At 40.2% G+C, this 25,413-nt stretch overlaps 1 protein-coding gene across 1 annotated transcript in view; it reads left to right on the top strand.

The window, feature by feature from the left end:
- Positions 1-25,413, top strand: part of pcdh1a (protocadherin 1a) — a 98,259-nt gene that overhangs the window by 56,072 nt on the left and 16,774 nt on the right. The window contains exon 4 of the mRNA XM_061055622.1: positions 16,763-16,982. Within this exon, the coding sequence (XP_060911605.1) occupies positions 16,763-16,982 (220 nt within the window). The remainder of the gene's footprint in view (positions 1-16,762; positions 16,983-25,413) is intronic.

Below are 25,413 nucleotides of genomic sequence, written 5' to 3'. Positions count from 1 at the left end.
CAGCGTATAAATGGGATTAGTTACTTCTGATATTCTCACTACATAGCAACCACTGCCATCAGTGTGTGAATGGTAAGGTGTGATATGCGGTGTAAAAGCACTTTGAGTAGTCTGAAGACTAGAAAAGCGCTATATAAGCTAAAGTCCATTTACCATAATGATGTCAAGTTGCAGCATGCAGGTTAAGAATAAAAATGGATCAAGCCTATATTTCTCCTTTATATTTCCAAAAATATTTGCAATTCATTATTAAGGTCAAGGTGGTCTGCTTAGGTGTCCTGAAAGCTCTCGTTTTGCTGCCAAACATGTTGCAATAAAGCTGCTTCAACTTCATGGTGATTGTTGATGAAAATTTCCCCTGGAAATAGTAGATTGCTATGTTCTGGCCTCAGCTGGGCATCTTCTTTTTCTGGATGGAAGTTGGATGTTTTTGTTTTTTTGTTTTTTTAAACCTCCAGGAAAATCACCGCTCTGTTTTTGTGCCGTTGTTGTAGGAAGGGGAAAGCTGGACAGTGGGAGGCTAACGTAAGAGAGATTTAAGGTACGATCAAGGAACAAGGAATACAGTAGGATTACCCAGCATGTCTCACAAATGGGTGATGAGGAGAAGGGCAGGACTTGATACTTATGTGTGTTTGTTTGCAGCGATGATTGAGATGCAGTAGGTGGATTACAGAGCTCTTCTCACAAAAAACACGCTAACCCCTAAAAGGCCTCAACACACAGAGCGGCTCACTCAAAAACCGAGTAATCTCTTCATCTGATGATTTTTGATATGTTGTTTTTCTGCCTCGTTTCTCTGCGCCGGGGCTTCTCCTCAATCCTTCGGGTCTGCAGAAAGATCAATGTAGAGAACACATCCTGCTTCGGCAGTCACTGGGTGCTTGTAGCCAGAGATGAAAAAGGTCACTGTGAATCTAATTAAGTGTGATTTTTTTTTTCACTTTCTTGATAAGATGGAGGAGCATGAGGGCTCCCCATCCAGTTGCATCGAAAGGATTACTTTGAGTGCAAGAATTAGATGCAGACACACTACCAAAAAAAAAAAAAAAAAATTGTCCAGCTCTCCGAATGTATTGCCAATCGGGACATCTTGGATGCGGGGGTAACAAATCAAGACAAGCGAGACCATGAGAGGAGGCTATTAATAGCAATGAATACATGTGCATGCACACATGCACAGACTCTGAATCTCAGTCTCCCGTGCACATTTTAAAGGATGGCCAGGGAAGAGGGGAAAAAAAAGTTTTAAGTCTGGTTGAAGGCTTTTTTATCCCTCTCCTCAATCCAATTATGTTCCAGTTCAAACAAATGGAAGTATATGCATGCTTCTCAGCCAGATGCGGCAGCAATAGAGATATTAACTCAGAAGATGGGAAGTTTGAGAGGCAATAAGGTACCCAGCGGGGAGTGGATATTGGGGATTAATTTCTCTCATGTCTTGAATCTTTGCTTCCTTTACTCATCAGCCCATCTTTGGCTCTTACTATCTTTGCCTTCTGGCGTTATTAACCCCTTCTATATGTTTCAGAGAGACGGTTTAGAAGAGGCTTATTTTCTTAACATCATTGGGAAAAGAGATGATAGATAAACATGAAAAGGGGCTAATTGACAAACACGATCTGCTATAGGTTTGTACTTCAAGAAGTATCAGAACATTTAAGCGGGTACTTGATGTAAACCTTGTTCAATTGAGCTTACTGTTCCTTGCTGAAATGACTATACTCTGACAAAGTGTATACTGGCCCACAGACAGCTATTAAGGTGTGGTAACTGTGCAACTTCTGCTCTGGGTTTAAAAACAGTAAATATTGAGCGGGCGCACAGGACTTAAAGCAAGGGCTTGTAAGCTAAAACAAATAGAAAGTGCATTATAACCTGCAAATGCAGCCATTTGTCAGACAAGGCCATGAAGTGATACTGAAGGAAATTCTGTCTTTCTGGTTGAAAAGAATAAGAATTTTATTTCAGTAGAAGACATACAAACTGTCTGAGTGAGTGCTTCCTTGACCTCTCGCTCCGCACAGTTTTCACAGTATGGAGTCAATCCATTGAGTTCACTCTTTCTCATGCCTTTCGGTGAAGTATTGCCTTTAAACACTTCCAATTGCCTTTAACTCAGTTTTGTTTAGGAGCTTAGCTGCAGGAGATTGAATTGGAAACTTGCCCTCGGGACATTATGTACATAAAAAATATAGTTGCAATTGACCGTTAGAGGGCTCTGAACCCATTGGCCAAACACACACACACAGATATTGCAATTTGCAAATCTGCCAAAAGTCTGTTCAGCAACATTATAGAGCATGACCAGATGTGATCTGACAAACCGTGTTGCTGATCCCGCACATTCATTTAAAGACTCAATTCACTTGTTTTTGGCATAGAAAATTAAAGACTCTACTTCAAGAACTCAAAGCCCAGATGCTGGCTTAAGCTAGTGGCGTTGGAAGCATTCGAGTTTGGCCAACTTTTTTTTTTTTTTTTTTTTTTCCCTTTATAGCAGCACTGTAAAAGAGGCCAGATTAGGATAGATCACATATCATAGTTGTGGTTGGAGCTGGCTTCTATCAGAGCCAATGATATCAGCTCTGTTCACTCTCCTGTTTAAAGCAGTGAACTCTGCACCAGTGCAGCGCCGACTGTTTCTCAGCAGAGGGGCTGCACAAAGGAGGGAAGTGATGTTCGTGTTTCTAAAGGTGCACAGTCGCACGGTGGAAATATATGCCACCTAAAATATCCTGCTGAGGTCAGAAGATGTCAGGTTTTAAGTGGAAACTAAATTTCTGAAAGTATTAAAATCACTGTCACCATGTTTTCCATGTGATATGACGTGGATCCATACTGATGTTGGCAGACAATCTTTTGCACGGCTACATAATACAAAAATAACTCTTCTTTGTAGCGTTTTCATTGGGCAGGCCGTTTGCATAGTCATATAAAATACATTTCATTGTATAGGTAAAAACAAGTAAGCATTAAAGCTAGAAGCAGCCACGACCATGCCTTCTTACCTTTGTGTGTTACAAGTTTATTGCAGTCTTGGCATCTTCACTAGTTTTAGAACATCTTACATGTCACATCATGTGTCCACTATGTGGCGCTAGAAAAACAAGTAGTATACATGTAAACTAAATTTAAACTGAATGATGTTTGTGACAGAAGGCTTACTATTACCACTGGTTGGCCCTGTATGACAATAAATGAATATAAGGTCATTAATTTGTTCAGGCTGGGACTCTTACGGAACTTGAACTCTTGGGGCAGTTGAGATACTGTGTGAGGTATGAAATGTCCACATGTTGGCAACCCAACATCCCTCGATGGAACTTAAGATTTAAAAACATCAAAGTGTCTAGGTCTTCATAGGCTTGACAAATGAGTCCTTTAAATGGCAGAAAATACATCAAAAATCATAAAATTGTTGTAAAATTTGTACATGTAGCAGAAATTTACTTCAAGGGCTATTATTATTTTGCTGTTGCCATCACCTGCACAGGGACAACAGATGGAAATTAGCTAGCTAAATCTGGTACAAAGCATCTCTTCTCTTCTGAGACTAATGGGGTTTTTTTTTGTACACTGTCCCTGATTCAAATAAACGGTTAAATTAAATTAATTAATTACTAACTTATTTTCTTACAGTAAAATCTGGTGTATAAGATGCACTTCAATACCTGTTTCATGGAATCAAAGAATGAGATGAGGCAGGATCATTGCATTTCAATGGTCCTTATAGAGTTTTGTAGTCTGGCCTTGATAACATGCATAAAAGAGACTGCTGCCTGTAATCTTCTCTATGGAATAAAACACCAGCTCTCACCCTAACACAAAGATAAGTGTGTCTACGGTAAATACAGAATTCCAATAAGCTGTCCACCTCCTCTCCTGCTTCTCACTTACCGTGCAACCGACTGGCCTGACTCCAAAAGCACAATGTAGTCACTCTAATTCTCGGCATCTCTCTTCTAAATGTTGTTGTTGTGCTTGCTTGGAGATTATTTAGGCCGCAAGTATACTCTGGCCTCCGAGGGGGCATTAATGTTGCTGTAAGGAGAGACTAAAAGGAACAAAACGACTTTTATAGAACCAAATCAGTCATAGAAAAAAACAGATGAAATCTCAATGAGTCAACCTGAACTTGAACCCTTTACATTGGGGAAATAAACTACATGCTTTACTAATATGGTTCAATATACAGTGTATAAAATAATAGAAATGCAGGCAGTGAAGGACTAATGTGAAAATGTAAATTTGAGGTCACAATCCTATGACTCATCAATCACACAAATGTGAAAAGATTACTTAATAATTCAACACTAAAGCCTTACTGAGGATGGATGCACATTATAAAATTTAACAGCCATTAAAAGTGGATGTAGTGAATATGGTAAAATTTGTGTAGTGCATTATTAAAGCTCTGTTACATGCAAGGGTCAAAAGGTCTTACTTTTCAGCTTTAGCAGACTTGCCTTAAGAGTTAGTATTAATACAGCTCCCCCTCTGTCCTATAATCTGATTTTTTTTTTTTGTGTGGATTTTCACTCTCCAGCTGTTTCCAGTTTTTTCTATCACGGCATCTCCAAAACATTGTCTTTGGTCAAACCGCCTCAAAAACTTCAGATCAACAGATTTTCTACCAAGCAGCTGTTCCAGCCTTCCATGTTCCATTTCTTTTCATTAAAACAGAAAATCGCTTCTGTGGTTCCTTTTTTAAATAAACTGAAAGTTCTGATGACTCTCTGTTCTATACCTTTTTTCCCCATGCAGAGCCTTGATTCCTTTCCAGAGTATTGAGGTGCATCCCCCCCCCTCCCCATCTTCAAATCCTGTTCACTCACTACTTTTTCTTTTGGCCACTATGAGCTCATATTAGCATATTTAGTCCCCACAGTTTAAGACAATGAGAGTGTTGGAAGAAAGAATCACCATCTAAACCCTAAACCAATCACATTTTTAATCCTGCGCCCTTCCCAATTAAGTTTCACCGCTGATCCCTTCCCTGGCTTATCCTCTCCCCTCAAAATCCATCTTGACACCAAAGACAATTACATTTGTTTCCCAATTTCATCGTCTTATTTAATTAAGTCAGAAAGGATACCAATTAAACTAAATATAATATGTATTATTAATCAGCTCTGACTCACTGTGTGTATTGACTTTTACATTACACCCACATAAGCTCAGAGAAAGGCTTGTTACCAGTGGATCAATATTAATTTGACTAAAGCAAAACAAAAGCATTTTTAAATGAAGAGGAGCGACTGTATTGAAATAACAGTATGCAGTACAGTCACATAACTGAAGGTGGCAGGTATTTTGTTAGCAACTTAAGCTGTCAGGGCTTTCAACGTTTTCAGGAGACTTTGCTGCATAGACACAACTCAGATGTTTGTATGACAGAATCAAAAATATATTGAAAGAGCTCTGAGATTAAAACATTTCATTGAGATTCACTGTAATATAAACGTCCATAAGGATGATTCAGTTTGTACATCTTAACTTGATATGGATAGATGAGTTGGCCTGTCAATCTGTAGATATTGAAACAACACCAACATATATTGTTTTTTTTGGTTGGCTTTTATGTGAAGTACAAGCCGACTTCCTACTCCAAAGAATTGTTGGAACTTGTGGTTAGGAAAGTGGATTTATTCTAGTTAATGAAATAAACAGAGGAGCAAAAGGGCAATAAAATGAACTTAAGTTATCCTCCAAATACAAGAGAATATAAAGCAACATTACGGCATAATGTCAGGTATGGATTCCAGTCTAAGATCACCTGACTGAAGGGCTTTGATGAGACGTTGAGTTTAAATTTTGAACTGTATTTTTCTTTCGATAGAACAGTTGAAGAGAGACATACAGTTCGGGAACAGAGAGTGTCAGGGTCAAACCCCAAGGAAGGTTCTGGAAAAACATTTCCTCAAAGGACTCTGATTCTACTAAATGAGCTAAACTTGAACTCTTTTTTAACTGTTTTTCCATTTGTTCTGGAGAGGTAACCAGTGATGCTCATGAAAGCAGCAGCTCCGTTTACTCTCGTTCACATCCAGTTTGAACTTCAAGGACACTGATTTGAATTCAAGTGGATTTGTAGACAGCATTTCATACAAACTGAAAGTCATAGTGTTTCACAACATTATTCCACTATGAGGTAGAACTTGCCAGCCGTGGCATGGATTGTTTTTACCAGGCAGAAACATGGGATGAATCAAACTCACTGGTGGGGCCATCTGCCAAGTATGGAGGGCTGAGAAAGTGGGATAGAAAGAAAGGGATGGATAGAGAAAAGCAAATCGATACAGACAGACAGACAAGGATACATACACAGCAACAAAAACAAAGATCTAATGGCAAGTTAGTGTTTTTACTGTTTAATTGTTTGAGGGCCTCTGCAGATAACTCTAAGCTCCTGTAAGAAATTTGTGACGATGAACAAGGGATCAAAACCCCAACCCCCAACCCAACCCCCTTTGACTTGCTGTTTTCACTGAGTATTTAAAGGAAACACTGGTATTAAACCTCAAACTGCTTTATTCAATGTGTCTACTAGTGTTAATCATCTGGACTGGAAAAGATAATGAATACAGCCTGGAGGTTTAGTTTAACATAGGTTTCCCTTGGCTTCCTTTATAATCAGGGTACTCTTCAAATTGTCCATTAGAAGAGCACCTCTCACTACAGAACACAACTATGACTGAAACTTTTGTATGATACATGTTTTTATTTTTGAATTTGGAAAAAAAAAATCATGATCATATTTTCACTCAGCCCATTGTCATAGCATTCGCCAACAATTACCAAACGGGTGCATGCAGTGGGAACACTTTAGCACTAACAAGAACCAAAGATTTTTTAGAAGAGCCACGCAGAGAGCAGAAGATTGCTTTTTGGACTTTGATCTGTTTTTGACATTGTCTGTTCGGAGCATTTTACGCTCTCATCGCGCACCAAATGAGTCTAATTTAGTTCAAACCGGGTCAGTGGAAGTGGGAGTTTTATGAGCAGGAGCTGTGGCAATGGGACAGGATCAGTGCTGGATGATGCCCTGCAGCTGACAGCAGCTGAAGCGACCAGAATCAGTTTCATACACTGACTTGAAATGTGTTCTATAGTGAGAGGTGTTCTTGTAATGGAAAAAAAAAGAGACATCCATAGCTCATTGTAGGACAGAGGGGCTGACTGAGAGCTTTTTGTCGATGGGTGATGCATTCACACCAGCACTCCCACATCCTGTCATATGGATGGCGTGAACAGTCAGATTTGTCATTAGATGTGGCAGCTATATTCACACATGGTGGGTCCTGCTGCAGTAATACTTGGTTTTACTGTGACAACATTATGGTATTTCAAGGCCACTGCTCCTATTGAAATGAAATTTTCTGTGTAGGAAGGAGAAGAAAAAAAGACTTGAGAATAGTCGGCGGCACAGACAGTGAAGAATGTGAATTCAGTCTTGCCTATCAAGACCATTAAGGTCTATGTGATTGTTTTTTAATGCATTCACTCCAGCCTTTTTTTTTCCCTCTCCATTTACAGTACTCGAACAAAGGGACTTCTGCTCTTTATCCACTCCTAGCCCCCACCCCTCCCCCTGTCTGATCACTTCATCCTCCACCCAAACCCATGCTGACTCCTCTGCACTCCTCCCCCCCTCCCCGCCTCCCGCTTATGTTCCTCCATCCTCCCCCCTCTCTCCAGCGTGTCCCCTAGTTTTCTGGTAGCTGTGTCTCTTTGATAATCCAAGACTCTTTGAAGACTCCAATTCCACGCTGCTTGCCTTGGAGCTATTGCACCTACAAAAACAACTGTGTGTGTGGGTGTGTGTGTTTGTGTGTGGGTGTGTGTGTGTTTGTGTGTGTGTGTGTGTGTGTGTGTGTGTGTGTGTGTGTGTGTGTGTGTGTGTGCACGAGCACTCGTGGAGACACAGAGAGCAGAAGAGAGAGCAGTAAGATGGGATGAGAATGGAGGACATAATGGTGGAGTGGAAAATAAAAACAGTTCCATATGCATTTCCCTTTTGGAACTGCTTCAGTCTTTATGGTTTTTATGCTTGCTGCATGCACTGAGAGGTGCACTTCTTCATTGTCATATTTGTCGGTGCAGCTCATTTTTTCTGCGCCTTCAGAGGCAGCAGCTCATTGATTCCTGCATAGACGCCCAAAATGCCAGAGCCAGGATGTACTCACAAACGATGTAACTGAATGGAAACTGTGAGTGCAACACTCAGGTAACTCTTACAGGCAACCAAAGAGTTTACGTGCACGTTTTATAACTGCACAAACAATTCACTTTGTCCTGTAAGATCCCAACGAAATTGTTTTTTTTTTTGCCTCTTCTTCTTAGATGCTGCAAAAGGGGTAATTAGAGGAAATTACTTGGCTTTACTGAAAATGCCAGAATTAATCATTACTAAAACATTTTTTCTTCCATCCACCTTTGTACCGCTGTCTCCTCCTCTTACCTTCCAGTAAGTCTGGCCGCTTCTCCGTGACTCCGTCTCCATTCCTCCATTGTTTCAGTCTCAATCTTTAGTCCCTCTTCTTCCATCTTAGTCCCTCGCCCTCCCCTTTTTGTCTCTGTCACTCTGCCTCCTCTCTGGCAGAGGAGCTTGCCATTGGGATTTAGAAGAAATTGAATTGAATTATGAAGGAATTTCTCTGCAGCACGATTGGCATCATTTCCTCCACACAACAGAACATCATTCTCATATCTCTCAGTGTGGGGAAATGAAAATAGGCCGTGCACCATTCTTTCTCTCATCCTTTTAAATTGAATTTTTCATATCACAGGGGCACTGAGACATCAGCCGTTTCCTTTAACATGGGCAGAAAACCCATTTCATAATATCTGAGAGACACATAACTGTGATTCAATAGGAAAAGCCTGGCTCCTGGCTCCGGAACACATACGACATGCCTGAGCTCGGGCTTGATAAACAGTGCCACATAGGTGTCCTGCAGTTTGAAACCGGAGGGTATTCCAGTGGAGGTGTTTGGCTTCACAACCTGTAAAGACACTCTATTGTGAGCGAAATGAAATGCAGCATGTGCCCTCTTTCCTATAGGTTCCTCTCCCTCCACCTGTCAGTCTGAAGCATAAACACTGCGTGTCCTTTAGCTCCTTAAACCTCCCATTTTAGCAGTTTACTTTTATTAGAGAAAAGATACTGCCTCCGAACTGTCTTTGCAGAAGCCATATTTCCTAAAAGCAAATTGCACCCAAGTTGCTGCACAACACAGCAATGATTATGTTCAGTTGGTTTTTCTTTCCGTTTCATTTGTCTTCTTAAAAGTTATGAAACTCAGCCGCTCTCCGGGCTTTGCTCCTCCAACTGACATTGTGAATATTCAGCTTGTTTCACTGGCCACAGTCACTCAGCTTTACAATGCCTCTGTGTAATACACATTTGAATAAAAACCATTTGGCAACAAACTAACTGTGACAAATATATTGTTACCCATTGGGCATGGAATGTAACATGATATTCTCTTTAAATGCAATGTTGGGGAACTTGCTCTGATGTTATTTCAGCTTTTGGAAAAACAATATTTTGTCTTCATAGAAATGAAATATAGAGGAACAAATTCACATTAGTTATACTGCAAATAGTGCATCATCTGTTTTTTTCTTTTTTTTTTTCCTAATCTATGTAGATCTAGACGATGCTGCTGTTTCTCTCTGGTGGAAAACAAATAACTGGTTTGATTAAAAAGGATTATTTTGATGATTAATTCATAGAAAATGATGCGATTTTTCACTTTGATCTAGATTTGTTTTAGCAAGCAGTCAGAGTATGATAAATGGAGATGATATCAAATTGGTATAAATGGGGTTTCAAACACTTTGGCTTAGAAATTCAGAGGTTAGTGCCTCAGATTGTCTGCTAGGTCATGCTTGAAATCTCTGGTTAGATATTAAATGATTCACTTTTATTAAAATCGGCAAGAAATGGGAGTACCAGGCATAAATTATTAAACTTGCAATAACTTTATTGTTATTTTGATGTTCACTACACTTCATATTCTGTCAAGACCCAGCATGTGTTACATCTAATAGCAACTATTTGCTGCGTAAACAGCACATCAGGGATTGTTCCCTACAAGGTAATTAAGTACAGACCACGCAGTCGCCAGCTTGTTAGCGTACACATCATTCACAACACAAAAGGCAAACTTGGAAGAGATTCCAAACACTGAATCTAACTCACCTGCTACTCTGTTGGACCTCTGCTCAGAAAGTAGATGGAGATGGAGAAGATGGAAAACCTTTTCCCATCTACATAAGTAGCAGCGGCCCTGTGCTCTGGCAGCCACTGAGGCTTGGCTGGATGACAGGGCACCTGACGGCAGAGTGGTGTCGGGTAGCTCCAGGGCATTCAAAAATGGACCGGGAGAACTCACAGTAGTGAGGTCTGCTGTCCCATCAGGGATCACTGGTGCAAATCAGCAATGGCAATTGAGATGCTCCACAGCCTCCAAAATGCTGTCCCTGTTGCTTATTTGCCCCTGGAATCCCTTTGTGTTCTGTCATCGAAGCTGCAGGCAAATACATAATTTGTTTTATTTCAAATCCAGACTGTCCAGAGTGTTATTTGCGGGTGATTAGATATAACCATTAACAATAACCCATCTGCGTCCGTTGCCGTGGAAACGACATAGGTCTCTGTGCAACTGGCGTTGTTTTGTTTTTTTTCTCCTCCCAATACAGACACTCTAAACAGCAAGGCTGGGTGAATAATGGAGATGTATCCTTTCACTCTTTACACCATAGCAATATCTGGTCTGGGTGCAGAAGTTCTCAATCACCGCAGACAACGTTAGTGACAGAGGGGGTTGATGTATGTTATTTTCTTTGCAGCAGTCGCAGCTAGATCACAGGTCTAATAGCTCCCAGGACGTGACGTCACCATGATGTGTCAAATTAAAGGTGACACAAAGGGCAATTTGAAAAGGCACTTTGTTTTCATTTGATACCAATCCACACAGGAATGTGATTTAAATCTAATTTCAGAAAGGAGATGTATATATTTTGATGTCTGTGCCCTACCTTCCAGTCTCTGCAAGCCTCAAAATGCACTCTGAAGTTCAGACCAGCCTCCAGCTCATAACTTGACTCACATCGATCATAACAGCCTTTTTCTTTGAGTTCCTCTGAAAGCTACATCTTTTTGACGAAAGTATAACAATAACTCCTGCAGGGGTGTCATAAAGTCATTATCTTATTTACTTTAACTACTTACATACAGGTATTGTAATGATCACCTCTCTGTGTACTGCTTCTTTTAAAACGATTTGTTGTAGCTGGAATATGATCATGGTCAGTCAAGAGTTAGATTCCAAGTTTGGACTATATGACTTTATATTTCTTTACGACCTGTGACGAATGTTCAAGCTTCCCTGCATACCGTAAACGTGCAGTGTGAGGGTAACAAACTATTTCAAGTCTTGTCTGTAACTCTACTGACCAGTAAAGACACCCTGGTCCTTTGTAAAATTCCTGTGTAAAAAGAAAGAAAAAAAACACAGGATAACCACATGTGAATATTCCATGCTTTATTCCCTAAGGACTTTAAAAGATGATGACTTCACAAAAAAAAAAAAAAAAAAAAAACTACCTACGGGAGGAAATTTGAAGTGCTGCAAAATTTGCTCCTGTTGCCAAACAACCAAAGAAATTGGTCTTGACACAAGACACAACTGATCAAGGAGATTGCTTATAACAGCTTATTTGGAGACAACTGAGCCCGGCCAATCAGTTTCCAGGGGTCCCACTCCACCACAGGCCATTGCTTTGAAAGTGCCCCTGACCAAGTTTGATATATTGCGTTGTAATATCCTTTTAAAAAAAAAAAAAAAATGCTATTACTGGCGGAGTAACTTAGTCAACAATAATTGTTGTTTCCCAATTTTTTAATACATTTTTCTACTAGATATACGGTAGATACAGTATGTGTGTCTGTTTTCTGTGTTAGCTTGTACAAATCCATCAGAGGATGAGGAAGAGAAAAGATATATGGCTGTAGATGTCAGCTGTCTTTCTCTTGGAGCTTTTTATTTTACATCAAGTTGTTCTATTAATTAACAATGAGTACCTTTAACTAACATAACCCCCAAATGCAAGCACATCAAAAGGCTTTTAAAGGGTAAAAGGACTTGATCTTGTAGAGCTTTTTCTGTCTTCTGACTACTCAAAGTGCTTTTACACCACAGGTCACCTTTACCCATTCACAACACATTTCACACACTGATAGCTGCTATGTAAAGTGACCATCAGTATTAACTAGTAATCATTCATACATATTCACACGCAGCTGATGAAGCAGAAAAAGCAACTTGGGGTTAAGTGTCTTGTCCATGGACACTTTGACATGTGGCTGCAGGAGATGGGGATTAAACCCCTGACCTTATAAGAGACGACCAGCTCTACCACTGAGCCACAGCCCCTTATAGCATAGAGTGCTTAAAGACATTTTATTTTCTGTGTCAAGTCTTTTTTCCCAATGGGACATTTGGTCATCCAAAGCTCCAGAAAAGGCTCTCATACTAGTTGAACAGTAATATTAGGCCATTAGATGTTTCTCTGTCCACATAAATAGGGAAACATCTATCCCCATCCCTACATCGTATGCCTCTGTCAGGCAAACATTCCGTAAGTTTCCTGAAAATATTTTTTTGGTAGAGGTGAAATATTTATAAAGACATTTCATGGTCGTGAGATTCAGACATTGTCTCTTCATCTGTGAAGAATTGAAACTTTTGTCGATCATCCTTGGACTGGAGTTCTAAGAAGAGGGTGAACTTTTATCAAGGTGATGGTGTGCAAACAGCTCGTATAAAAGTGATTCATAAGAGGCGTCTGGTTAGCTCATTCAGAGTTGAATAGCATGGATACTTAGCCGTGTTTTTGATATATCTCTACTGTATAATGTGCCTGTGAGGTTATAGAGGGGATCTAAGGGTGCAAGCTGTCATCTGTGGAGGTGTGCAGTGTGCTGCTTTTTTAAAATGCATTATGTACAAGGCAGTAAAAGGCACACAATCTCTGCTGGTTTGAATGTAGATTAAAAAAAAAAAGAAAGACCTATGGCAAATGAATAGCTTGAGTCAAATAGATTGACAAAAAAGGACATTTTTCTAGACTGATGCAGCGGAGAACAGCTGATTTCCTCTTATATAAGGTGAAAATTGTGGATTAAGTTAAAACATGTCCATCTTGCAGTATTTTTTCTGGCTTTGTGAACTTGAAAATATTCAGCTTCAACCATATGTGGTTTGAAGTTATTCCCAGGAAGTACATTTCCAGCAGTCGGAAAAAAAATAAGGTTCTCCAGGAGTCCAGGCAGTACATGATTACTGTGTGTTACTACTTTAAAATGTGTCTTGGTCCTCTTGTAAAAGGCAGAATTTTTGCTGCATCATTTCCATCTCCGGATTGTAATATTATGCGTGTAAATGAGGCCATTTTAGCCCCACCTAAATGGGGGATATGAATTCCGATGTCATCATAAATGTCCCCTCTCTTCATTCTCAGCCCCATAGCTTCTTATACTCTTACCACAATGCCAAAACAATCCCCGCTCTCCCCGCCTCCAGTCTCCTAGAATCTAATCCTTCTGCTTGTCCCCTCCAGCCAAAGCGCCGGCCGTGTCTGCCTGACCAACTCCCCACTCCTGCTCAGCCTCCTCCTTCCCTTCCATCCTTCCGTCTTGCTGCATCCCCTGCAGCCCCCCAAGGCCTGGCAAAAGGATTTGCGCTCTGACTAAAAAGGAGAATCTATTTCCCATCTTTGCAGCCTTAGCTAGTTATCATACCCAGGAAACATGCTGGCTCTGTAGAGTGATGCCTTTAGGAGGAGTTTTTGCAATAACCCATATTTAAACAACTAAATGCCCCCCCTCACATTTGAATAGTCCTGAACCTTGTTGGCCGCCAATCATGTTGTTCGAATTTAGCATTTAAATATACAGTTTTTCACAAAAACAATCACGGAATAACTCAATTTTCTCTGGTGGAAGGTGGAGTACTTCCTGTTTAGTGCGTCTCTATCTCCACTCTCTGCATTGTATTATTTTCATAATCCCATTTAGAACAATCGGTGTATTTTACAAGCTTTGTGGGTAATGACAAACAGAGGGCTCTTACTTTGTATTTTCAGCTCAACATGCAGCTCATGAGCATCTTTTGTATACTGTTAGAGATGTTACTCTGTATAGATGCTCCAATCAAAGGGCATGTGTAATAAAAGGGAAACAAATGCTGTTATTTCTTTTGCCCCAAAACCTCTCACTGCACTCTCATTATCACAAATAGCAAGCCATTGTTTGTTATGTTTCCACAATCTCTCAGTTCTGTTTGAAAGTTCAGTTTTAAGTCTTATTAAATGTTACAGATTACCACAACAGCAATGTTTCTGAATGCTACATTATGATTTATTTATGTTTTGATGTTATAGCATCAGCTAGGAGGAGTGAAGAACATGATGCACCCCAGGAACTCAAAGAATCATTATTTAGATGAAAGACGGAGAGATGTCCCTGTGCTGCTGTGAAGGGAGAGTAGGGGTGAAAGGACGGGGGAGATAAACAGGTTTCTGGAAACATTTTGAAGCCCACTGACGCCATTGAGAACACAGTGTTGATAGCACTTACCTGAGCTCTAAAAGCATGTCTCCGTATCTGGTGTGTGCGTACTAAAAGGCGGATGGTTGGAATGATTTCTAGCATAGATTTGTTTGCCAGAAAAGTGGTTGAATGGTGGAAAGCACAGGACCGTGGTATTGATCTGGGCTGACTCGTGCAGCAGAGGCAGCCCCGTTCTGCTGTATCAGTGCTTTCCTGACTTTTACGAGAGGCGCTCATGTGTGTGTCGGGGGGGGCAGGGGGGTGGGGCTGGGGCTGGGGGAAGAGGGGGGCTATGAGTGCGATGCATGTGCACTGTAAGGAGTCATCTTTCTGTTGTGGATTGGTGGTAAGTAGCCATTAGTAAACTGATCCTTGGAAGAGGATATTTAATGGTCTTCTAACTGTATTTACAAGCCATTCAATTTGATAAGGGGTGTGATCTTGAATGATTTATTACATGCAGCTCGACTGCACTTCAAGCTATCAAATTCAGGATTTCTTCAGTATTTTCACTCATTCATTAACTCTTTTTAAACAGCAAAAGCAGATCTAATTCTGGTGAAGCAGTGACTGTCACAAACGATATTTCCAAAAACTCTGCCTATTAGATCTTCTTGGGATTCCTCTTTAGTTAAACTGAACACATTTTTGTCAAACTTTCCGTTAAGTTTATCATCAAAAGCATTTGAAAATGGAAGATGGAGATTGGAAGTAGCTCACTGGGGCTACTCATTAGTGTACTCATCATTGTCATCACAGTTTATCTGGCAGCGGCAGATTTAGAAAATGAAACTTTCGCTAATAAAAACATACTTTTCACTTTCTCTGTCTCTATGAGGCCTCATATATTTAGAACAGAGGTTCTCAACTGGTCTAGCCTCAGGACCCACCACCAACTACCTACACAATAACTCAGACCTAAATGTCTGATATTTTTCAACCAATCAAATTTATTTAATGAAATATTGTGCTGCATCGACCTCAGAAGGTACAAAACACGTGACACAATGAAGAAACAGAACAAAACAAACATGTTTAAAAGGTGTACATTGACTGTTTGACTTTTTTTTTTCTCCCAGGCTCACTGAAAAGGGTTCTGCGACCCCCGAGTTGAGAACCACTGATTTAGAATTATTGCTTCCACGTCTGTACAAATCTGTGAACATTCTGTCTATACATAAGAATGTCTTCATATACTGTGTCTCTACACTGAGTCTGACCCCCTCTTATTGAAGGTTTGAAGTAATTGAAAAAATAATTGAACAGTAATATTCGGCAGAATTCAGACGAGTCAAAGAACGGAAAGTTAAGAGAACTGCTCCACTCATTATGCCTTTTTTTTTTTTTTTAACTCCACACGTGTGTTACATTGTTATTCTTTTTTTACATACTGTACACCACCTCCATCTAACTCCTGATAAGACATCCATTAACATGCATCTGTTCCCTTTCTCTGCCCTGGATCTGGATCTGGATCTACTTTATCATTATCTTGTACGAGGGGCACAGAGTTTAACATCCCATTGTATATATATATATATATATATATATATATATCAGAATTCCAGGATTTTTGATGTAAAACAACAACATGTTACAGTGTACAAACATCTCAACACACACCCTTTAACATGGAATACATTGTTTTATTTATTATCCACTGCAAACATGTGAGTCTTTCATTAAATATACAATACAGTATCAAACAGCATATGTAAACACATGTCCTGTATTTAGTATTTGTGGTGCAGTATGGTTTAGTTTAATAATGTGTGTTTTTTTTTGTTTCAATTTATCGCATTTCTTCTGCTTCTGTTAATTTGCACACTCTCATTATTGAGGCCCATAACCTCACTCTGCTGTCCGTTTATTCCTACCTTATATAATGCTCAGAATAATAATAGTGCTAAAGCCTATTTAATATTTAAGAGAGTTTAATATTTAATACTATTTTCTGACTTTTGAAGAGTGAACTTTTATGGGGTCGGAGGGGAATTCAGATAGTGGTATGAGTCTGCCCGGCAACAGTTGCCCTATGAATTGCTGTTTGTCTCCCTGGAAGCATCAAACAAACGGGGGGAAAAAGAAGGTTGAAGTATTCTTTCCGCTTTGTTTAAGATATATCTCTCTGTTTTTCAGCACACCCATCGACGAGTGACCTTTTCCACCGCCAACCCGGTGCAGGACCTGCAGGATGCCTCTCAGCACAGCTACTATGACAGCGGCTTGGAGGAATCGGAGACTCCCAGCAGTAAGTCATCGTCTGGCCCTCGCATCGGACCCCTGACCCTGCCTGAGGACCACTATGAGAGGACCACTCCAGATGGCAGCATTGGAGAGACTGAGCACCCTGAAAATGGTACGATGACAATCCTTTTTTCTCTTGGGTTTTCTATGAATATGTATTAGATTGTAAATTTCTCTAATAGGCCCTGTGTGTGTGTGCGTGTCTGCATGTGTGTGTAATGTGGGAGACTTGTTTGTGCTCTGTGGTCATCTTCCAGTGAGGTTGTTGTGGCCCCTGTTACATTGACTTGCTGCGTTTGTTGATGACCATGTGAGTTGTTATTGGTTTTTAAGCAGATCTGCGCTTGTGTGTGTGTGTGTGTGTGTGTGTGTGTGTGTGTTTATTTTTATGTGTGTGTGTGTGTGTGGTATCCAGGGCTGGAGTTAGCAGCGTCTCCATCCTCCTCATCAGCAGGTCCTCTGTCAGACATCCTTAATGACCCTCTCTCACAAGTGTGCTAATTAAAAAGCCCCACTAATGGGGTATTTGCCCTCTAAATAAATCTGAACCATGACATGTGTGCAGAAAACAGTTTACTCCGAGCGTTTCCTCACCGCTATAGCCGGAGCGTAGCTTACACGTTGCAGCTTAGGTTTGCAGGAGCTGTAATACCCAGGCCCGGCAATCAATCCGCAGACTGAACACTGATGGTCTCAGCGTAGGTCCTTATTAAAAAAAAAAACCTGTAGCTGAAGCTGTTGCTGCTTGCTGTATCATAATAACAATTTTGCTGCCTTAAGCTTGCAAACATAATCCATTACCTGTCTTGTGAGAGACTATGATAAGTGATTCTCATGGTGCATTCCCAGTCATTATACTATTCTGCATTGCAGCGCTCTCTGGATTAGACACTTCTTCATAGTGATGGTATGCTGCTCACCGACAGCATCTCCCCCTCCTTGTATTTGTACAGCATTCGTTTGGCGCATTAATGTGTGGATCTATTTGATACTGTGCATTTTATGGATTATAGGGCTAAGTCATAAAGCTTTTTTTTTTGTATTGCCCCCATGCAGAACTCGGTGTGCATCAGCAAGAACTTGATAAAATTGTCGACCAGCAGTGACAGTCACTTGCCAACAGTGTCAGTGAAAATGACATTGCTGTAACTTTTTGTCAATAAACCTTCATTCCAGGGTGAAGATTTAAAGCTATTTTATGGAGGAAAAATACTTTCCCAGCGCAACACTGCAGGATCAAGGGCTATAATGTGTCACTGAAACACAAAAACAGCACATGACAAACTTCTATACTTAGAGGAGTATCTCACATCATGGTGCATTCTTCTTTCATGAGAGAACTTTTTCATCCCTGTTGAAAGGGATGACACATCATGATTTAAAGGTTTTTCCGAGCAAGAGAGGATAATTCCTGTCAATATTGCAGCTCCCTGCTGTCCTATAGAGGTCAGAGATTGCCATGCAACCTGTTTAATAGAGCGATTCAGTCACCTCATATGCGGGCAAACTGTTTATAGGACAAGAGCAAAGACTTGACTATTTCCATTTGCTCTTTGCACTTAGCATGTGTTACGTACGCATTTTCCCTTTTTTTCTTCTATTCTTGGTGGTTCTTGATTGTGTTTTTCCCATCTGCAGCAAACAGGTTTTGTCAGGCAGGGCGCTCTTTGTTGTCAGCAGCAGGAAAGCAAGATTGTGGAGATGGAGCGGTTAAAGAATGAAAAGATGGCACAAGATGGGGGAGATGTTAGATTGTGACAGGGAGCGAGGACCGAGAGCGGAAGCAAAGCCCATAGGACGAGCACATAGGACAGGGAGATGCGAGAGATGAACCGCAAACCAAGGATAGACCTAATTAAAATGTGATTCCCCTCCTTCAGGGAGATAACAAAGAGCCCTCATAAAATGAAGGATCAGACAGGAAAAATCAAACGAGACAGAGGAATTCCTCCCCAGCACCACCTGAATAGTGACGTCTTTTTTTTTTTTCTTTTTTTTTTTTGCGAGCGATTGAGTGACAGAGTGACAGGTTGTACTGGTGCGGAGCTTATTCGTTGCAGCTGAGATGACTGACAGGCTAAAAATTGGGAGGTGAGCATGATGTGTCACTCCATTTAAGTTGGATAAAAGGCAATATATGAACCACAGGCTGTCAGCCTTTGCATCACTGGGCCCCCGAAATATCGACATGGATGTGTTTTCTTGTACAGGTTGAACTTTGACGGAAAAATCTACATTTTGAGTGGGTGTCATCGGACTACAGTGGAGAGGGATGTAGTTCCATTTCAGATTCACACTAGAACTTTGAGTTGGTTGAATTTATGGTTTCAGCATCACCTCTTCTTTATTTGCTTGTGTCAACTCCTGAACTTTTAAATATTCAAACACGTCTAAGTGACACCATTCTGTTCCATTCAGGGCCTTTATTTAGAAATCACTAATATTGAGTAATTTAATGCCAGAGAGCGTTAACATTGTTTGTTTCACTCAATGCTAGTCCTTGTTCCATTTGGGACACCCCAGTCAAGCCCCTCTCTGCCTGTGCACTGCCAACTGAAGCAGCCGAAGTGTATTGAACTGGGTGGCAGAGAGGAAAGAGGGAGTGTGGTCTTTGACAATCTCTCTGGTTCACTTAAGTCAACATCAACATACTCCCTGATGGTTACTGCCTTTGGAATAGATTCAAACTTCATTAATAAAATTTCTGATATATGCCATGAATGCTGCCGGATCTGCAGCAATTAATTTCTGTTCTTTTTCCATCGTATGCCTGAGCAGCTGCTCCCTCCTCCCATCTTTTTTTTTTGTCTAATTCTTGTCTCCAGGCTGTGTTAGAGTGCACTCCATTTCAGTTTCCCCATGTGTATTTTTCCACTCTTATGTTCACGCGTGTAGTGTTCACATTGCTCAACTGTTGGTTAGTCAGAAATGTTATTTCCATCAGATGCATGTGCATGCATGCATGCAAGCTGTGTGTGTGTGTGTGTGTGTGTGTGTGTGTGTGTGTGTGTGTGTGTGTGTGTGTGTGTGTGTGTGTGTGTGTGTGTGTGTGTGTGTGTGTGTGTGTGTGTGTGTGTGTGTGTGTGTGTGTGTGTGTGTGTGTGTTAGTGTTTGCACCTGCACGCATGCATGCATTTGTTTGGACTGGAGGGCGTTTCATCACACCCCAAATCTCTAAATCATTTTGATTGCAGTGCTATTTTACTTTTAATAGACTCTCATCATAATCACTGAGCTCTTTCATTCTTCTGAAATGGTTTGCTTCAGACAGCATGAAAACTGCTTATCTTGTATGTATGGTGGCTGTCAGGATGCATGATTAGTCCTGCACAGTGAAATCAGAGGGAGACCAAGCACTGGTCTCCGTCCGTCCCATCTGTCCATACTCTGTTACTCAGACAGTGCAGATCTAATTTTGATTAGTGGGCAATTCAAAGTGAGTCACGGCATTTATTACTCATTGGCTTGCAGGCAAAGTGCATCATTTTGGGAGTATCCTTTATCAAAACATACATTGAAAGTCTCAACAATAGGACAAAAGTAGGGTTAAAACAAACTATTGTTTTTGTTTTTGATTGATTTGCTGATTAATTCTCTATATTAATAATCTATTAGTCTTTAAAATGTCAGAAAGCTGTGAACAATGCTCATCATAATCCCCCACAGCCCTGAATGATTATTACTTCTTTTGTCATTTAAAAACAAAAGACATTTAATTTACAAAATGACAAAAGCAACAAATCATAATAAAGAGTCCGGGAACTTTAACATTTGGGATTGATGGATTAATCTATTACAAATAATTTTTTAGTTTCAAATTTTCCATCAGATTAATCACTGATGCTCTTTTAGACACAGTTATCAAAGACTTTTAGAGAGTTGTAATCCACTCTCTTATATTCAATTTAAATTGACATCAGTAAACATACATTGTCTTGAATACCTGAGTTGACTTGGTTGACTTTTTTTCTCATGGTTACCTACTAGATTCAAGATTCAAGATTAACTTTATTGTCTCACAAAGTGAGAAATTTGTCTTGGGCTCTTCACCCATGCTGCAGCCATAAAAAAGACAACAATCAACATCATCATTCACATCAAACATACAACGATAAACATTGCATAACACGATGACCATTAATTAAGTATATAAATACATAAATACATCAGGTTCTTCTTAAAATACCAGGGCAAACACACAACATGAAATGTCACTAGATTCATTGTTTTCCATTTCATATGATAGATACACTTTATTAATCCTGCAAGGGGAAGAGGAAGTTTACCGGCATCAGGCCAAATTTCCAGACTGGGGATTGAACAGGAGACCCTCTGGTTCCCCACCCACGTCCCTACAGACTGACCTACTGCCACCCCATGTATTCTAATGTTAAGTGTCCTTTGGTCCTTTGTAAGGTGCCATATAAATTCAAGATATTATTATTAGTATGATTATGATTCATAATAATCAAGAAAAATGTCTAAAAGTGTTTTTTAAGTTAAAAAAAGTTACGTTGATCATTTTAATGATGTACCATTTGGTCTCTAACATGTCAAAAGTATTGAATAATGCTTACCACATTTCTTTGAGCCAAAAGTAACATCTTCACATTGCTTATTTTAAAACCAGCCATTCAGAATGATATATGAATTAGCAAAATTTTTTAACAACTACTGTAATCATGAAGGCATTGCAGTTCTTGATACAACAGTGAAAGATTGTAAAAGAAGTGTGTTGAATTGTATACGATCTAATTTACAAAGTGTTACATCTATATGCTTGTATCCCTGAGCAATTTTGTCTTCATAGTTACAGAATTCATCCAATTAATGTTCTGTATCAAAGAAAAAAACTCTAACCATGGAGCCCAATGGCCCACCTGGAGTCATATAATACATTACATTAATTGTGTAACTTTCCGTTGCCCAAGTGCCCTGGTCATGAGTCATCCCGGACCCGTTATTGTCCTCGTCCCTCTTCTTTGGACACTAGTGTGTCCATCAATCCCGTCACGTCCAGTCCCACACAGACAATAATCACTCTTCTGCGGATCACTGGTGAGGCATCTTGGCTGTAAAACTAGGGCTACCACTGATAGGACACAGGTGGATTACAGACAGGTACCTGTGTGCACACACTCACACACACACACACACACACACACACACACACACACACACACACAAACTCAACTGACCACAGATGGAGGAATTTTGCTGTGGCCGGTTGCCCAGCGTGAGGTCTCCCTGTGTCTTCCTCTGTGTGGACTCATTGCCATATGGGCTATTGAGACGGTCGAGATAAAATGGAATAAAATGACATTTGCATGATAATGAGGTTCTTTAGTGATGCTGTCTGATTTTCCTGCCTTAGATCTCTCCTATGATGCATGTAGCGTTGTATATTTGTTCTTTTTGAACTCCGTCAGTGATTTTCCTCTGCTTTTACTGCTTGCCATATCTGTATCATACAGGGTAGTTCTGCTTTAGCCCTTCCTGTGAATGGTTCCCTGGTTTGTATGTGCAAAGCATGAGTAACATATCAAACAAAGAAAGATGTTGAGGCAGACACTGCACTGTCGAAAGTAAGAACATGGCCCAATGTTGGTTGTTTGTCTTAGAAGTGCAAGCTTGGGCCCCTGCCCGATTGCATCACATAGACAGATGTTATTGTGTCTGTGAGGAAGTGTCATTCATAACAATACTAGTCAGAACTACTCTGAAAATCTCAGTTATTCAATATCAAGTAGAATATTGGGTTATGTTAATGGGATATGTGTTATCAGCTAAAATTAGCAACCACGATAAACTGCCTACCAAGATGGAGGACACATTTGATCCTCCTTACATTGTTCAAAAGTCAAGCCCCTTCTGCTACCCAAAACACACAACTAACTTACCGTTAAAACAGCAAAGATTCCTCAGGTCAGGACAGTCTACAGACTTTCTCAAGTTGGTATGTAGCAGACATCAGGGTTAAGGAAAGTCAATTCACTCTTGTGTTAGTGTTCATTACCCCCCCCCCCCCCCCTTTGTTTGTCTTCTAGCTCCAATAACCAATTAAACCTAAACTTCTCAAGAAAATGAACACTTGGAAAGAAATTAGGGAGAGAAAAATAACTATAATAACAGAAATATGTTTGAGGAAATGTTCTAATTCGTCCCATCTGTTAACATGGAGGAGGCAAAGCGTATTACCAGTTAAGCAGCCAGTCAGTGGCTCAAAATGTTTTTTGTTTTTATGTCATTTAAGATGTTTTTTTTTTCACCTCTTGCTTTGATTTCTAATCATCATTTTCTTTGAGGTCCACTTCCTGGTTGAAGATGGTGCACTGATGAATGCACACATGAACACATGAACATGACTTGCTCCATCAGGTGTTTGCAATGTGGGACTTTTTTATGTTGATTCAAATCAGCCTATGTGAGATTCACATTTGATGCTGTGAAGTGATTTTTTTGAAGGCATTCTTGATTTGAATGCCTTCATATATAGATTGATTGTAAATAGTATTATGACTTAGTAGTCTTTTTTAACTTTTCCTATGGTAACAGCAATTTTGTTTCACTAGGGAGCATTTAAAGCTATTTATTGATTCAACCCAGCTTCCATGTCTGATGATAGGGACCCTCATTTTTCTGGTTGTCCTTTGTTTTTAAATCATGACATTTTTTTTAATGTAAGTAACCGATAAATGCCAAGCACAGGAAATCAGAGCTTTGGACCAAATTCCTAAACTGACGTGATTATCATGGCTCTCCAAATTTCCCAGCTCCTTTTTTTTCACACCCTGATTCAAAGGGCTTGAAATACAGTGATCTGTCAGAATCCTTGCCTGTTAGTAATATTAAGTGAAGTGAGACCATGCAAACCAGCGTTGTCTTCAATGCCACCACCCGAGAAGGGACAGGTCATGGGGCTGGCAGTTTTGTGGAAGCTTCTGCGGAAGAAAATGTCCTTATAAGTGGTCCCCTGGGGCAACTTGTCATGAGTAATACGCTTATAATCCCGAGCTCATTCTTGCACACACATTATGCTCTGCACACATCAGCTGCTGCTGTTTGTTACCCTCCAATTGTTTGTAATTTTGCTTCGGTGCAAATAGGTCACTGGAAGAGAGGGTAACTAACTGGAGCAGAATTAAACTCTCTAACCTGGATTATGCTTTGACACCAGTGACAATGGTTAACTGCAGCCTTTTTACGAATGACTTTCTGGGACAATGCAGCTGAATCCAAAATGGAACTGATGATGTGTCAAGATGTCACAGTTTTGAATGTGTCTAGATTTCCCTTTGCCCAATTTGAATCCAAAAATGTGCTCTCGCTTACGTGATCCCCAACAATGAGATCTATGCACACACATTAAAGCGTTTGTCAAATGATTGCAGACAGGCCAGACCTTTGAACAGGGCTAGAGAAAGGACATGGTATCACAGCCCAGGCCATTAACTGCTGTAAAGAATGGAATTGGCTTATTTTCTTTTCCAGTGAACTGACATATTATTGTGCGGCAGAGATTGCAGCCTCATGTGAAATCTACACGGCACGAGAATAGAAGTCCCATTATCCCAATAAATCTTACCCCTTGCATTCACTTTCATTCCACCTTCTGCTGCACATAAAAGTGATTTCTCCGTAGTTTCATCATTGTGTCCGGCTGACTGGCAGACTGTGCTAACATCAATGATAATAGCATGTTTTTGTCAGACCTTGAACTTGTTTGTGCTGCAGCTCTTGCAGCTTGAATAAGTGTTTTCGGTGTTGTGGGATGTGTCTTTTATCTCCGTTTTTGATTCATTTTCTACCATTTTCTTCCACTTCATATGCGGTAACTGGTTACTGTGTTCTAAGAAGGAAAAAAAGAAGAGAAAATGCTGTTTAGGAAATAAAATGTAGTTTAAATATTAAAAGGAAAGCAAAAACCATAAGTGAGTTAGTAAAGATTCCTGGTATATTTTCATGGGACGGACTCCCAGTGCTCTCTTCATTTTAATTGTGATCTACACAAGCTACTCAGCTCTCATCCACATGTATATAACATGGATGAAAACCCATATGAGTGTTTTGTATTATGCACAGGAAGAAAAGTACATGCGCAAAGTACAAGAGCACATTAAGAACCATAAATAGTGCTTTTAACACCATGCCGCTGCTGAAAAATGTCCAGTTTTAGCACTAAGCTTGTAAAATGAATGAGTGAGCCTGTGTGCCTAAGCCAGGATCCCTAAGCTTTAGATGTGCTCGTGTATTACTCTAACAAAAGTGGATGGCTCTCTCTACTTAGGCAAAAAAAAAAAAAAAAAATTGGATAGCCTGCTCTTACCCACGCCAGTGAGTCTGGGCAACAGCATGCTGAAGCAGCAGGTTTGGAGGTGGTGATGTGTGTGTGTGTGTGTGAGCGTGGTCCTGAAAGAACAAGATTATAAAGACACATGGAAGAAGATTTCTTAATTAGCCTGGTGTAGCTTGTGGCTATAAGAGACGCCCCTGAGTGTCCACTGGCAGGTCCTTGGGACTCTTGAGCAGAAACTTTAAGGATA

This window comes from Labrus mixtus, chromosome 14, assembly GCF_963584025.1.
Source record: "Labrus mixtus chromosome 14, fLabMix1.1, whole genome shotgun sequence".
NCBI classification, from domain to species: domain Eukaryota; kingdom Metazoa; phylum Chordata; class Actinopteri; order Labriformes; family Labridae; genus Labrus; species Labrus mixtus.
This window is presented reverse-complemented; position numbering and strand designations above follow the sequence as displayed.